General features: G+C 41.2%; 3 protein-coding genes across 4 annotated transcripts in view; 1 reads left to right on the plus strand and 2 right to left on the minus strand.

The window, feature by feature from the left end:
• Window positions 1–1109: 1109 nt before the first annotated feature.
• LOC112844778 (uncharacterized) lies at window positions 1110–4130 on the minus strand. 2 transcript variants are annotated; one of them, XM_025904423.1, is made up of 2 exons: window positions 1415–4130; window positions 1110–1133 (listed from the first exon to the last, which is right to left on the minus strand). In XM_025904423.1, exon 1 carries the CDS (start codon window positions 3858–3860, stop codon window positions 1911–1913), a length of 1950 nt encoding a protein of 649 aa, XP_025760208.1. In that variant the 5' UTR covers window positions 3861–4130; the 3' UTR covers window positions 1110–1133; window positions 1415–1910. The 2 variants fall into 2 exon arrangements, with proteins under 2 accessions (XP_025760208.1, XP_025760207.1); XM_025904422.1 differs by having other exon boundaries at window positions 1123–1257.
• Window positions 4126–7010, minus strand: LOC109197075 (uncharacterized). The gene is made up of 3 exons (XM_025904421.1): window positions 6669–7010; window positions 4520–6511; window positions 4126–4209 (listed from the first exon to the last, which is right to left on the minus strand). Exons 2-3 carry the CDS (start codon window positions 6299–6301, stop codon window positions 4126–4128), a joined length of 1866 nt encoding a protein of 621 aa, XP_025760206.1. The 5' UTR covers window positions 6302–6511; window positions 6669–7010.
• A 2008-nt stretch (window positions 7011–9018) lies between these two features.
• LOC112844777 (uncharacterized) overlaps window positions 9019–13945 on the plus strand; it is a 31583-nt gene continuing 26656 nt past the window's right edge. The window contains exons 1-5 of the mRNA XM_025904420.1: window positions 9019–9225; window positions 9305–9550; window positions 9637–9798; window positions 9996–10091; window positions 10770–10868. Of these exons, the coding sequence (XP_025760205.1) occupies window positions 9204–9225; window positions 9305–9550; window positions 9637–9798; window positions 9996–10091; window positions 10770–10868 (625 nt within the window). The 5' untranslated portion in view covers window positions 9019–9203. The remainder of the gene's footprint in view (window positions 9226–9304; window positions 9551–9636; window positions 9799–9995; window positions 10092–10769; window positions 10869–13945) is intronic.

A 13945-nucleotide genomic window follows, 5' to 3' on the forward strand; every position in this document is an offset into this window, starting at 1 on the left:
AAGGCCATAACCAAGTGGCCGGTATGGTGTACAGAAACATCTGTCCGAGTATAACCTGGAAGTTCCGAGGTCAAAACGGGAGATGCCCCCAAGGGTGGTGGAGAATGACCGAGCTAAGATCCTGTGGGACTTCCAGATACAGATGGACAAAATGGTGGTGGCTAACCAACCGGACATAGTGGTGGTAGACAAACAGAAGAAGACGGCTGTAGTGATCGATGTAGCGGTTCCGAATGACAGCAATACCAGGAAGAAGGAACACGAGAAGCTGGAGAAATACCAAGGGCTCAGAGAAGGGCTCGAGAGGATGTGGAGGGTGAAGGTAACGGTGGTGGCCATGGTAATCGGAGTACTAGGTGCGGTGACTCCAAAGCTAGGCGAGGCACACACACACACACACTAACCACTCACTCTATTTGAACCAATAGAAAGCTGGCGCTCAGAGGAAGAGGGCGGGCTTTACTTGGTGTCAGTGACAGAAATGAAAAAAAGCTCAAATGAGTGAGAAGGACGATGAAGGAAACATCTGTGCTGTGTCTGCTCTGTAAGTAGAATCTCTGTGTTTGTTTGAATTCTTGTACTTTGACTGTCTGCTCTCCTGATAACTGATGATGGAGGAGAAGACATGAAAAACAAATCAGGCTGAATTCAAGTTCAAAACACCACGAGGACCAACTGCAGGTCTGAACTGACTCTTTATCTTTGCTCAGGAATCGAGGAAACACAGCAGGCAGTGAAAAGCTCAAATCATTCACTCATCATATCAACACAGCTGCACAGTGGACACATGACTTTACAAGGTTATTGAAACGTAATGGTTATTTTGTGTCTTGTATTCGCAAGGTTGCCAATTCGAGCCCAGACTCCAACAATCTCAGTCGTTGTGTCCTTGGGCAAGACATTTCACCTGTCACCTACTGGTGGTGGTTACCAGTAGGCGACCACCACCAGTAGTCACCTACTGGTGAAATGCCAGCACAGGTATCCAGTATCCGTAGTTTCAGGTGCTGCACATCTCGTATCTTCACACCATAGACAATTGTCTTCAGATGACCCCAAAAATAAAAGTCTAAGGGGTCAGATCGGGAGACCTTGGGGGCTGTGCTGCCCTCACGACACGTGACCATGTGAAGCTAGACAGCCAGCGAACAAAATAGACGAGATCTTCCACACAAGGCTTGCTTTTCTTGCTTTTAATGAAGATCCTTTAAAGCCTTTCCTCTCTCAAGGCTTCTCCTTGCTATTTCTTATTTGTAACTGAAACATACAAAAGGTGAAAATAAATTGCTAGCTAATACACATCCTAATGAGAAACATAAAGATTAGCCTAGCTTAACACGTGCGTTACATTAGCATCACAGTTCACTCGATGTAAACACATATAAAAGTTATTTCTGAACACATTAATACTCACAAAGACGAACGTTTCCCAAGGTACAAGCGTGTAGGGCACTTATAGCGTGTACATGAACTTATTCACTGTTTTAATACTGCCGAAGCACTTTTCACAGCGTTCACGGAGAAAAAACGTCAAAGATAGGCAAAAGATCAGAGCGCTCCCTCGCTCCCATTTCCGCACATACAATACAAAGATAGCTTGCGACTAAGACGTCTCACTCTGAGCAAATTTCAAACACACACATCTTAACTGTTTTAGCATGAATTACTTATATTTCTTAACTTTGAACTTATTTATCACCTTAGTTACGTAACTTAATCAGATTATGCACTAACTACTGACTTTTGACCAAAAGGCATAACACTCCCCGCTTGATATAACACATATCACTATAAACATCAATACAACATATTCAGACCTCATTTAGCATCGAAGAATATTCATTCAGTCTCTGAAAGCAAAACAACAATCTCTGAAACTGGTCTGAGAAACATTTTAACAGTCCCATCCTTTACAGTCCGCACTTCCACTTTACGGACCTTCTTGTCGCTGCTGGGGAATGTTTTACTACTAGTCCCATGGGCCATTCATTCCTGCTGGCTTGGGAGTCCTTTAGCAGGACCACATCTCCTTCTTTGACATTAGGTCCAGTCTCTGTCCATTTTGCACGACTTTGTAAGGTGGACAAATATTCTCCTTTCCACCTTTTCCAAAAGGTATCAGCAAGGTGTTGAACATGTTTCCATTGTTTCCCAAACAACTGCCCTGATGAAAAGTTCCCGAGTGGAGCAGACACAGCACTCATCTTCTGCGTTAGCAGCATTGCTGGAGTGAGTACTGCAGGACTGTCAGGGTCAGTGGATATGGGGACAAGAGGCCTTGCATTAATAATTGCCATCACCTCAGCCATGAAGGTGCACAACACTTCATGAGTAAGACGTGTTTGTTCAGTTCGTGACAACATTGCATCCAGAATGCGCCTGGCGACCCCTATAAGGCGCTCCCACGAGCCTCCCATGTGCGACGCATGAGGGGGGTTGAATGTCCAAACACACCCTTTCCCTTGCAGGTACTTCCCTACTGCTTTGTTTCCTGAGTTTAGCCCTAATTCCTTACAAGCGCCCACAAAATTGGTGCCTCTGTCTGAGCGCAGAAACTTGGCTGGGCCCCGAATAGAGAAGAGCCTTCTTAATGCATTGATAAAACTGTCAGCAGACATAGTCTCTATCAGTTCGATATGCACAGCCCTAGTTGACATGCATGTGAATAACACAGCCCAACGTTTGTTCTGGGAATGACCACCTCTTGTACGACGCGTCACAATTGTCCATGGCCCAAACACATCTAGGCCTACAGTGGTAAAGGGTGGTTCAGGGGTGACTCGGTCTGCAGGCAAGTCTGCCATTTTCTGGATCTGCATTTTGCCTCGCAACTTGCGACATGTGACACACTTATGAATGACAGATGACACGAGCCGCTTCCCTCCAATTATCCAGTACCCAGCACCACGGATAGCTCCTTCAGTTATGTGTCTTCCTTGATGAGCTACTTGTTCATGATAGTGAGTTACAAGTAGTATGGCGATGTGGCTGGTAGATGGGATAATCAGAGGGTGCTTTTCATTTTCTGTGAGATCGGCAGTGGAAAGACGTCCACCGACTCGTAAGAGACTGTCTTTGTCCACTACAGGATTGAGCTTTTTGAGTGCGTCAAATATGCCACTGTCCTTCTTTCCTTCTTTAATGTTTTCAAGTGTCCCTTTGTAAGCTTCTTGTTGGACAGCTCGAATGATGACTACTTTGGCTCGGGTGAGTTCTTGGACATTTGGTGTCTCACTGAAACTGTTCCATCCCCTTTGTCCACTTGTCTTTTGAGCAACGGATGTAACTACATGAATGAGTCTGGCTATGACTCTGCAAAGTGTGGTCCAGTTTGAGTACTTTTTGAAACGCTCAGAACCTAACTGTGGCTCTGATACAGTAGTTTTCATTACTTTTATTCCCGGACGTATCTCTCTGTCTTTTTCAGGTTCGATGAGCGTGAAAGGACCAGTGTGTGGTTCTGTGTGTGTGTCAGAATACAGAAAGGGTGGACCTGAGAACCAGGTACTGTTCTGCAGGTCTGGTGCTGGAATGAACCGAGTGGCATGGTCAGCTCGATTGTTATCCAATATTTTCTGCATGAGTTGGATGTAGTGATCTTTCGTTTCTGGTTTCTTTTCCAAAGTCTTTCGGAGAGAGCAGAGGCATTTTAGGGCTTGTTCTCTGTTGTCAGGGAGCCTCCTTCTCGGTGAGCGAAAGGGTAAAGGTGCAACCCAGCTGTTCTCTTGGTTTTGATAAACTTCATTGTCCATTATTTTCAGGAATGCTTTGTCGTCGATAGACATGGCTTGTTTGTTATCACCCTCAGATCTAACAAACACAGAGTGTCCCAAATCGTCTGTGACACAGGTAGCATTCATAGTGACCCCATAATTCTCTTTAACATGAATTGTGTTTGGGCAAGGCTCAAAATAGGATGCACGTCCATTATCTAAGGTGTGTGTTTTGTAGACATTGACCTCTGACTGACTGTGCGCTTTTCCTAAACACACCTCCCCCACAATAACCCAACCCAGGTCTAGCTTTTGGGCGTATGGTGCATTGTTGGGTCCGTTGATTTGCTCACGTACCTTATGGACCCTGATGACGTCTCGTCCTAGGAGTAAAAGGATTGGGGCGTGGTGGTCAACAGGTGGATGTTATCTGCGACTGGAAGAAGATGTGGGTGATGCTGGGCAATCTCTGGAGAGGGTATTTCAGATCTATTGTCTGGAACAGAGTCACATTCAATTAAAGGGGGTAGCTGGATGTTGACTTCTCCATCTAAGGACTCGAGGAAGAAGTTCACAGCTCTCCTACCTGAGGTTTGTTCTCTGCCAGAGCAAGTCTTTAAGGTGTATGGAGTGGGTCTGGCATTGATTTTGAAAAGGCTGAAAAACTCTGACTTAACCAGTGACCTGTTGGACTGATCATCAATTACTGCATACATTTTTATAGCTCTCTCTTTTTGGCCTGCAGGATACACTTTGACTAAACTGATCTTAGAACATGAACGTGGGCTATCACTTTGGCCACATACCTCTGTGCACTTCGACTCGACTGAAGGTGAGCTCTCAGTTTGCTCTTCATTGTCGTTGTTTCCTGGTGTAGTACTCTTAGGGGCAGGAGTAGGACCAGGATGCATTGCAGATAAGTGTTTAAGGCTGTCACACTCGATACACTTAACCACTGCTTTACAGTTTTTTGCAATGTGTTGGACAGAGCCACAGCATCTGTAGCAGATGTGATGCTCTTTCAGATAGGCTTGTCTTTCTTCAATGGGTTTGTCTCTAAAAAGCTTACACTTTTTGAGTGGATGTGGTTTTTTGTGGATCGGGCACTGACGATCCGGTTCCTCCATGTTCTTTGGACTGAGATTATTCTGGTCGGGCTCTGCCGTAATGTCCATTTTATGTGCTGACACCGTAGGTTTGCGACTATATGACCTCAGTTTTTCTGTGGGAGAAGGGACATGGGTGTTGGCCTTGGACATAGCAAAGCTTGGGTCATTCCTCATTTTCGCTTGCCGTTGGACAAATTGTGTGAAAACTGAGAAAGGAGGAAATGACACACTATGAGTCTCCTTGTACTCTGTTCCTACAGTTGTCCACCTTTCCTGTAGGTTGAAGGGAAGTTTATCCACTATTTCCCTGACTCCTCTGGCTGTGTCGAGGTAAGCAAGTCCTGGGAGTGCGCCATCTTGTTTAGCACACTGTAGCTCCAATAAGATGTCACTAAGTTCTTGCAGCTTAACATTGTCTTTATTTGTGAGTTTAGGAAAGTCCTCTACCTTTTTTAAGAGTGCATCCTCAATAGCCTCAGGTGAGCCGTAGCACTCTTCAAGGCGCTGCCAGACCATCTTCGCACCTGCAGCAGGATTGAGGGTGTGCACAGCACGAATCCGCTTAGCCTGTTCGGATGATGTTGGACCCAACCATTTCGTTAGCAAGTCTAATTCCTCTCTTGGAGACAGATTTAAATCTTTGGTTGCGCTGATGAATGAGGTTTTCCATGCCCAATAGTTTTCAGGTTTGTCATCAAATTGCAAAAGACCTGTGCTAACTAGTTCTTTGCGAATTAAGTATTTTGCAAACTGTTGTGTTTCACTTGATTCAGGTATGCAGTTGTTAAGGTTGGGGGTGTGCTTTGGGGAGTTGGACCAGTACGTATCGACTACACATGTGTTCACTGGTTGCTCCTGTTTCCTTTCTCTGTTTACTGATAGTGATTTTGTTTGAGTGTTGGTTATAAAAGGATTAGTTATTTGTGTATTGTCTTGTACATCTACTTCATTGTCATTCCCTTTAGGAAGCTGTGCTGGGTCGTGCTGAGTGTCTGGGTAGAGTAACTCACATTGTTGTTGAACATATTCGTTAGTGCGGTGCACTGCACTGATGGGCTCAACTTCCTCACAAAGTTCTCCATAGAGCTCCCCGCTTTGAATCTCTGCTTCTTCATAGGCTGAAGCCTCTGCTTCAGCTGCGGCTATTGCTTTTTGGCACTGGAGGACATGTAGATGAGCATCCAGTTCAGCTCTCTGTTTCATTGCATTAGCTTCCTTTTCAGCGAAGGCCAGTTGAGCTCGTGCTGCTTGAGCTTTGGCGTAGGCCCTTGCAGCTGCAGAAGCTGTTGATGAGGATGTCCGTTGAGAACGCCTTGTCGATGTTCTGGATTTCTGCGACTTGGTGTCGAATGGCTGAGACTGTTGCTGCATTGTAGCTGATTGAGTGGCGATGTCTGGTTGCTGTTCACCACCGGCTGCTTCGTCTAGCTCTTCAGCAGCGTAGTCTTTTAGATAATTTCTTCCTGAGCGTAGACTCATGTTGCTTAAAGTAGCTCTGTATGCTTGAACCCGCTGAGTAGGCGTCTTTTTACTGTGCTGCCCTCACGACACGTGACCATGTGAAGCTAGACAGCCAGCGAACAAAATAGACGAGATCTTCCACACAAGGCTTGCTTTTCTTGCTTTTAATGAAGATCCTTTAAAGCCTTTCCTCTCTCAAGGCTTCTCCTTGCTATTTCTTATTTGTAACTGAAACATACAAAAGGTGAAAATAAATTGCTAGCTAATACACATCCTAATGAGAAACATAAAGATTAGCCTAGCTTAACACGTGCGTTACATTAGCATCACAGTTCACTCGATGTAAACACATATAAAAGTTATTTCTGAACACATTAATACTCACAAAGACGAACGTTTCCCAAGGTACAAGCGTGTAGGGCACTTATAGCGTGTACATGAACTTATTCACTGTTTTAATACTGCCGAAGCACTTTTCACAGCGTTCACGGAGAAAAAACGTCAAAGATAGGCAAAAGATCAGAGCGCTCCCTCGCTCCCATTTCCGCACATACAATACAAAGATAGCTTGCGACTAAGACGTCTCACTCTGAGCAAATTTCAAACACACACATCTTAACTGTTTTAGCATGAATTACTTATATTTCTTAACTTTGAACTTATTTATCACCTTAGTTACGTAACTTAATCAGATTATGCACTAACTACTGACTTTTGACCAAAAGGCATAACAGGGGCCATTCAACTGGCCCACGACGATCAATCCACTTTCCAGGAAACTGTTCATCTAGGAATGCTCGGACCTGATGCCTGTGCTGGAATTTCTCCTGCGGTGTTGCTATCAGTTTTTGAAGTGTGGGAGAAGAGGGGTTGCATTGACACTCCAACACAATGGGCAGCACATTGAACACATTTTATAAGTGGTCAGAAACTTGTAAATAACTCATGAAAGAATAAAGTTACGTTGAAACCAAGCACACCATTGTTTTTCTTGTGACATTACCAATAAGGTTGATGTGTCACATGGCCCTCTTCCTATTGAAAAAAAACAAAAGTTGTATCCAAGATGGCCGACTTCTAAATGGCCACCATGGTCACCACCCATCTTGAGGAGTTTCCCCCTCACATATACTAAAGTGCCACAAACAGGACTTTAATATCACCAACCATTCCCATGTTATTACGGTGTATCCATATAAATGGCCCACCCTGTAAATTTGTTGATGAACCAAACTACAGCTCAATGAGACCAGAGGAAATTTGAGTTTCAGGGACAGGGTGGATAGATATTCAGTTACATAACAAGTAATGAGAATATATTTCCACAATTTTAGGATTTCACTGGTCTGTTTCCTAGGCAAAAAAGAGAAACATTGAAAAAAAAAAAAAAAGATCAGGACATGCAGTGTGTCAGTAAGTGCCAAGTAGCTAACCTTTTCTCCAAGCAAATCGAAAAAGTCAGTCTCCCACTCACTGCATTTGAACCAATAGAAAGCTGGTGCTCAGAGGAAGAGGGCGGGCTTTACTTGGTGTCAGTGAGAGAAATGAAAAAAAGCTCAAATGAGTGAGAAGGACGATGAAGGAAACATCTGTGCTGTGTCTGCTCTGTAAGTAGAATCTCTGTGTTTGTTTGAATTCTTGTACTTTGACTGTCTGCTCTCCTGATAACTGATGATGGAGGAGAAGACATGAAAAACAAATCAGGCTGAATTCAAGTTCAAAACACCACGAGGACCAACTGCAGGTCTGAACTGACTCTTTATCTTTGCTCAGGAGTCGAGGAAACACAGCAGGCAGTGAAAAGATCAAATCATTCACTCATTATATCAACACAGCTGCACAGTGGACACATGACTTTATGAGGTTATTTAAAAGTAGTGGTTACTGTGTGTATACACAAAGCTTAGTCACGGTGCATAATAATTACTGAGTGTTGATTTTACATAAAAACCGGGGTAGAGGAGAATCAAAAAGACAAAAAAGTCTCAATACTTTTATGTCAGTAACAAAGTTACTTTTAGATGTTTTGATATTTGGTAATGAACAGAGTATACATTATATCTAATAATACAAGTGTCACAGACCAGCAGTAGTTAGTGTCTCTGTATGTTTTCCCCCACAGTCCAAGGACATGTTTAGTTAACTGGTGATTCTAAGAAACATTGAAAAAAATGTTTCTCAGGTGATTAACTGGTGATTCTGAACTGGTGTGAATGTTAGTCTGTCTATGTTGCTCTGTAATTACCTGTAGTCATGTTAAAACAGCTGAGATAGATTTCCAAATTTTTAAAAATTAGTTAAGAAAATGGATGGATTGATTCTACCAGATGTCTTTTAGCTTCAGGCACTTTTTGTTTAGTCTTTTGTCAGGGAGAGAGGAATGTGTGTGTTTGTCAGCTGTTTTTGTGGAGTTTTTCTTTATGTTCACCTCAAATCAACCTGAGTGTCATTTCTCTTTAGTTCTGATCTCACTGCTGAGCTGCACAACAAACCAAGGTCAGTAACCTTCTTCTGTCACAGCTTAAATCTGAGAAATGCTCACTGATATGACCTGATTGGGCTCATGTTGCAGAATTAATATCAGATGTAAAACTGATGAAATGATGGATTATTTTCACAATTGTAACGTTTTTGACAACAGGAAACAGACCAACAGTTTTTCATTTTAACCCTCACAGCTCGTCTGACTGTGAGTCCCAGCAGCTCTCAGTTTTTTAAGGAAGTCTTTGTGTCTCTGAGCTGTGAGGAGGACGACAGCTCTGCTGGATGGACTCTGAGGAGAAACACAAGCAAACGACAGAGGACTCAGTGTGGAGTTGATTGGGGAGAAGGTGCTGGTTCTTCCTGTAACATCAGTTTAGCAGCACCTCATGACAGTGGAGTTTACTGGTGTGAGTCCAGAGAGGGTCCCATCAGTAACATGGTTAACCTGACAGTCACTGGTAAGCTGAGTGTGTGGAGTTAGTGTTGATGAAGCTGTGTGTAAATGGATGAAATGCTGTAGTTTGTCTCTGTGTTGAGGTGGATCAGTGATCCTGCAGAGTCCTGTCCTCCCTGTGATGGAGGGAGATGACGTCACTCTGCTCTGTAAAACAAAGACCACTCCCTCCAACCTCACGGCTGCTTTTTTCAAAGCTGGTGTCTTTATTGGGAATGAGTCTACAGGTCACATGACCATCCAGCATGTTTCCAGGTCTGATGAAGGCCTCTACAAGTGTGACATCAGCGGTCATGGAGAGTCTCCATCCAGCTGGATCACTGTCACAGGTGACACACTCACCTGTCTGTGTTTCTGCAGCTTTCAACATTCACAATGTGACGACAACTTAATGACTGTGTTTGCTTTATTTTAGACAAACACACCACCACACCTCCACCTACATCCACACCTCCAACTACATCCACATCTCCTTCTGTACCCTTTGTGTTGTCATGTGTTGGATCAGTCTGTGTTCTGGTTCTACTGGTGTTACTGGTTCTGCTGGTGAGACGATGTGTTCACAGGAAACCTGAAGGTGAGACTCAGACTTTTCAATTATATGTGGTTATGTAAATCCATGTGTCATACTATTTATGTTTATTATGATTTGATGATTTTTTTATTTTAATTTCACATTACAATGTAAAACCGTTTATTTTTTGTTTTATTTGGACTCTTCACTGTAAAATGTTGTGATCGTAAATATTTTCTTAATTTTAATAATTTCACTAGATCGAGATGAAGTTGTGGAAGATGACATCACAGATGACATCTTGTACAGTGATGTCAAAATATCAAGTCATCAACATCCAAAAAAACAAAACAACGGTAATTTGAGGTCTTTTGTTGGTTGCAAGATTTATTTGTGTTTGTCCAACTCCAATTTTATAAAATACTTTTATAAAATACTATTCATAGAGATTTTATGTCTCATGAAAAAATTTCCACGAGGATATTATGAAGCAGGTGAGGGACGATTAGAAGTGTACAACTGTGAATTGTAATCGAAAAATAAACATTCTATTAAATTGATACTTGATACTTAAATTGATAGTTTAACCATGTAGTAATTTTGCCAGATGTCATCTTTGTATGTTACGGCTTTAACAACAACTTTTTTTTTTCTTTTGCTTTGATTCCTTTCTCCACATTTAATAACTTAGTCATTTTAAGTCTGTAAAATTTCACTCTGTGCTTATTGAGCATTGCTCTTTACATGCTGTCCTCTGTGTGTGTTGTCTGTGGTTAACAGGAGCTAACACCTCTGCAGTCGTTCAGTTTCCTGTTTATGATTGTTTTTAAAGTCACCTGCAGGTGTTTCTCAATCAGGCGTTAGAAATAAATAATTCATACTCACATTAAGTAAACTTACTATAGTTTTATTCATAATATCTTTTTTATAATTAGCTTAACTTAGTTTAACATATGTAGTTTTACTCAAAGTTTAAATGACTTTACTGCTTCATATTTATGTCACACCAACATTTTGTGTGTTTTATTGTGCAGAGATTGATGCAGCAGTAATCTACTCAGCAGTGAGAAAAGAAGAAATCAGTTATGGTCGAATCATAATCAAAGACAAGAAAACCAGATCACAGATGAGAGGTACAGCTGCTCTTCTTTGTCTCCTGTCTGCGGTGATATGAGTTTGTTTGCGTGACAGCATTTTAAATAACCTGCGGGTGATTTAGGAGAGATTTACTGGTTGGAGAAATTATAGAATTACAGATGTTGGTACATGAACAAGCAGACTTCAGACTTCAGTTTTCTGATATTTCTCAGTTTGACATAACAGTGCAAACAAAAATCAAACAGGATTTAGAGAGATGTGTAACATGGTATTAAAGGAGAATGGGTGACTGAAGATTGTAAGCTTATGGGGACATTAGATACAAAGCCCCAAGTAGATACTGTAAAAAGCTGTCGCTAAAATTACCTAAATCACTTTTTAGTCAGGATTTGGTGGTCAGTTGTGTAACATGCAGACCTGAGGTTTAGTAATGCTAACATTGATATACGTTAGACTGAATCTATAATATACAATCAGAGATTTTTGTCTTTGCAACATAAACTAATAATATTCAATAAATACGGATCATCATCACTGAGTTTTCCTGAACAACAAAGCGTACAGTAACAACCTGCATATTCAAAACTGTTAAACCTGCCCAAAGCTCCTAGACTGTTTACTGGTTAATTGTTTGTGCAAGTCTCAACACCTTGACCTTTATTTTTTCTACTATTGTCTTTTCTTTTTTTTTAAACCCAGAATCCCTGTCCTCATATTTTGATAAAATAATATAGTAGTAGGTTAAGGACTTTCCTTCATGCACAGGTTACTTTAATAAGATATTTTAATGTAAAAGAAATTCCACAAATATTTAGACATAACAACGTATCTTATTCTTAACACTGACTATCGTGACAATTAATTAGTCTCTGAGCATAAACACACAAACACAGTTCAGGGCTCTGACTCATCTTTGAAACAGTTCAATCATTTTGACTCCACCTTTGTCACAAACCAGTCAGCGAGCTACTGAAAACACACATGCACACCTGGTACAACAGATGTTGTTTTCCATGATGTTTCTTTAGACTGAGACAGTCTGTGGTGAGACTACATCTCACACAGTCCACTCAGCAGATCGCCGCCCTCCCTGAGCCTGGCTCTGCTGGAGGTTTCTTCCTGACAAAAGAGAGTTTGTCCTTCCCACTGTCACCAAGTGTTTGTCAAATTGAGTCATTTGATTTCTTTGTTTTTTCTATGTATTATTGTAGGGTCCTTATTTTAGAATATAAAGCTCAATGAGGCAACTTGTTGTGATTTGGCGCTATATAAATAAAAGTAAACAGAATTGAATTCAATTACACTGCTATCTTAATGGTGCACACCATCTCTTAGAAGAGTGAATGTTAATATGAAGCATATAAAGAGACAACTGTACTACGATGAATCTTTTTAACTACTTAAAAAGTTTTGCATGTAAAACCACAGCAGCTCCTTCCTGTAGTCTGAAGCTGATGACACTTCTCTGTTCTGGTTTGGCCAAGCACAGAGTTCATATCGTGAGAACTCGCCCTGTGGTTCCTTGTGTCAGTTTGCACTGAAAAAGGTGCCAGCTCTGTGGTTGTGCACCTTCAACTAGTTACAGCAGCTGTTGTTTCTCAGCAGAAGTGTTGAGAAATGCAAAGACCATGAAAAGCTTCAGCTATTTACAAAAGTTACATACATGTGTTAATCCTCACACAGTCTTTTTAGCTGCGGTCTAGCTGCTCTGTACTGTGTCTAAAGCTTTGTACCCCAGTTTTGATCAAACTAGGTGGGGTGTTGGGTTTGATGTAAAGTAGATGCCAAAAAAGTTCTAATGTTTGCAGAGATCAAATATTAACCTAAGTATTAGGCACACTTTTAAAGATTGACCCAGACAACTCAGGAACTAAACATTTCCTGAAATTTCACTCATATTAAAATATAGAAAAAAAACATAATGTTTAATAATATACACACAAAAATAAAAAGCCTTTCTAATCAATATTACATAAATCAAAGTTATATTTTCACCAGTTGTTCATTAACTCCGACAGCCATGTCCTAAAGGGACTGATTTCAGACCAGTGTACAGGCTACAATGTTAATTAAATCAAATATCTATGTGACTTAAGACTTAAATCTAGTATTTTAAATATATGACGCAAACGTCACACTAAATAAACTCACATGTGAGCCCACTTTCACCCTCACAGTGGCTCAAAATGTTGTGAGCCTGTTTTTTGCTCACTGTGCACCTCACTTCACACAGATGCTGCACTGCTCACTGTTACTTCTTCACTGTTTCACATGCGAGCTGGAGCTTATCTAAGTGTTCATGGTGAGAGGTCGGCTACACCAGTTTATCACAGACATTTAGAAATGTGATTAAATCTTTCACCAAGTCACCAAGAACCATGAAGTTTATAATCATGTTTCCTGTTGTTTGAACTGTGTGTGTTTGTGTTCAGACTTTAAACCAGAGCCAGACGCCATCTACTCTTTACTGAAGTAGTCCACCAGTCCAACCACTGCTGTCCAGCTGCTGGTCTCTAACTGGTCCCCAGCACCTGAGACAAGAGGACATCCATATATTAATTTTCAATGGATTTAGATTAAAATGATTGAAAAATTCAAAAACCATATGAGGATTTTATCTAAGTAAGTTTTAAATGTATTTTCCTGCAGTGACAAACAATATAAATATGTTAATGTGTTTCATGGACACAGTAGGTTCACTTTTTATATTTAAAGTATGATTCAAGCACCTTGTTCTTGTTCCCTCAGCAACTATTTCATTTCTCTGCGTGAATAATAAACCTTTGCTCTCACTTATTTTCCTCGTGTGGTTCTGTGGGTTTCACCGAGATGTCAGATGGAAAATCTGACTTGGTCGTGGCTAACCGACACACATATCTTTTCATTGCAGAAAAGAAAACAAGCATTAAACCACAGCAGCAGAAACGATTCAACGGCTTTAAATAATGCAGCAAAGCTTCATCTCAGACAGAGAGATTTTACTTTGATGTTTTACAGTAAGTCACACTGAAACCAGCAGGCAGCTGCTGAAATGGCTTTTTTAAAATTAATTATTTAAACTGGTCAAATAAAAACAGAACATCTTGAAAAGTCTTTGATAATAATTAATATA

Source organism: Oreochromis niloticus, unplaced genomic scaffold (assembly GCF_001858045.2).
Source record: "Oreochromis niloticus isolate F11D_XX unplaced genomic scaffold, O_niloticus_UMD_NMBU tig00001540_pilon, whole genome shotgun sequence".
In the NCBI taxonomy this organism is placed as follows: Eukaryota; Metazoa; Chordata; class Actinopteri; order Cichliformes; family Cichlidae; genus Oreochromis; species Oreochromis niloticus.

Bases quoted from the DNA above. Each gene is read 5' to 3' on its own strand.
- LOC112844778 (XM_025904423.1), bottom strand. From the start codon at position 3,860: ATGAATGCTACCTGTGTCACAGACGATTTGGGACACTCTGTGTTTGTT.
- LOC109197075 (XM_025904421.1), bottom strand. From the start codon at position 6,301: ATGAGTCTACGCTCAGGAAGAAATTATCTAAAAGACTACGCTGCTGAA. The intron at 4,210-4,519 runs GTATGTGGCCAA...ACTCTGTTCCAG, and splicing joins TCGAGTCGAAGTGCACAGAG to ACAATAGATCTGAAATACCC.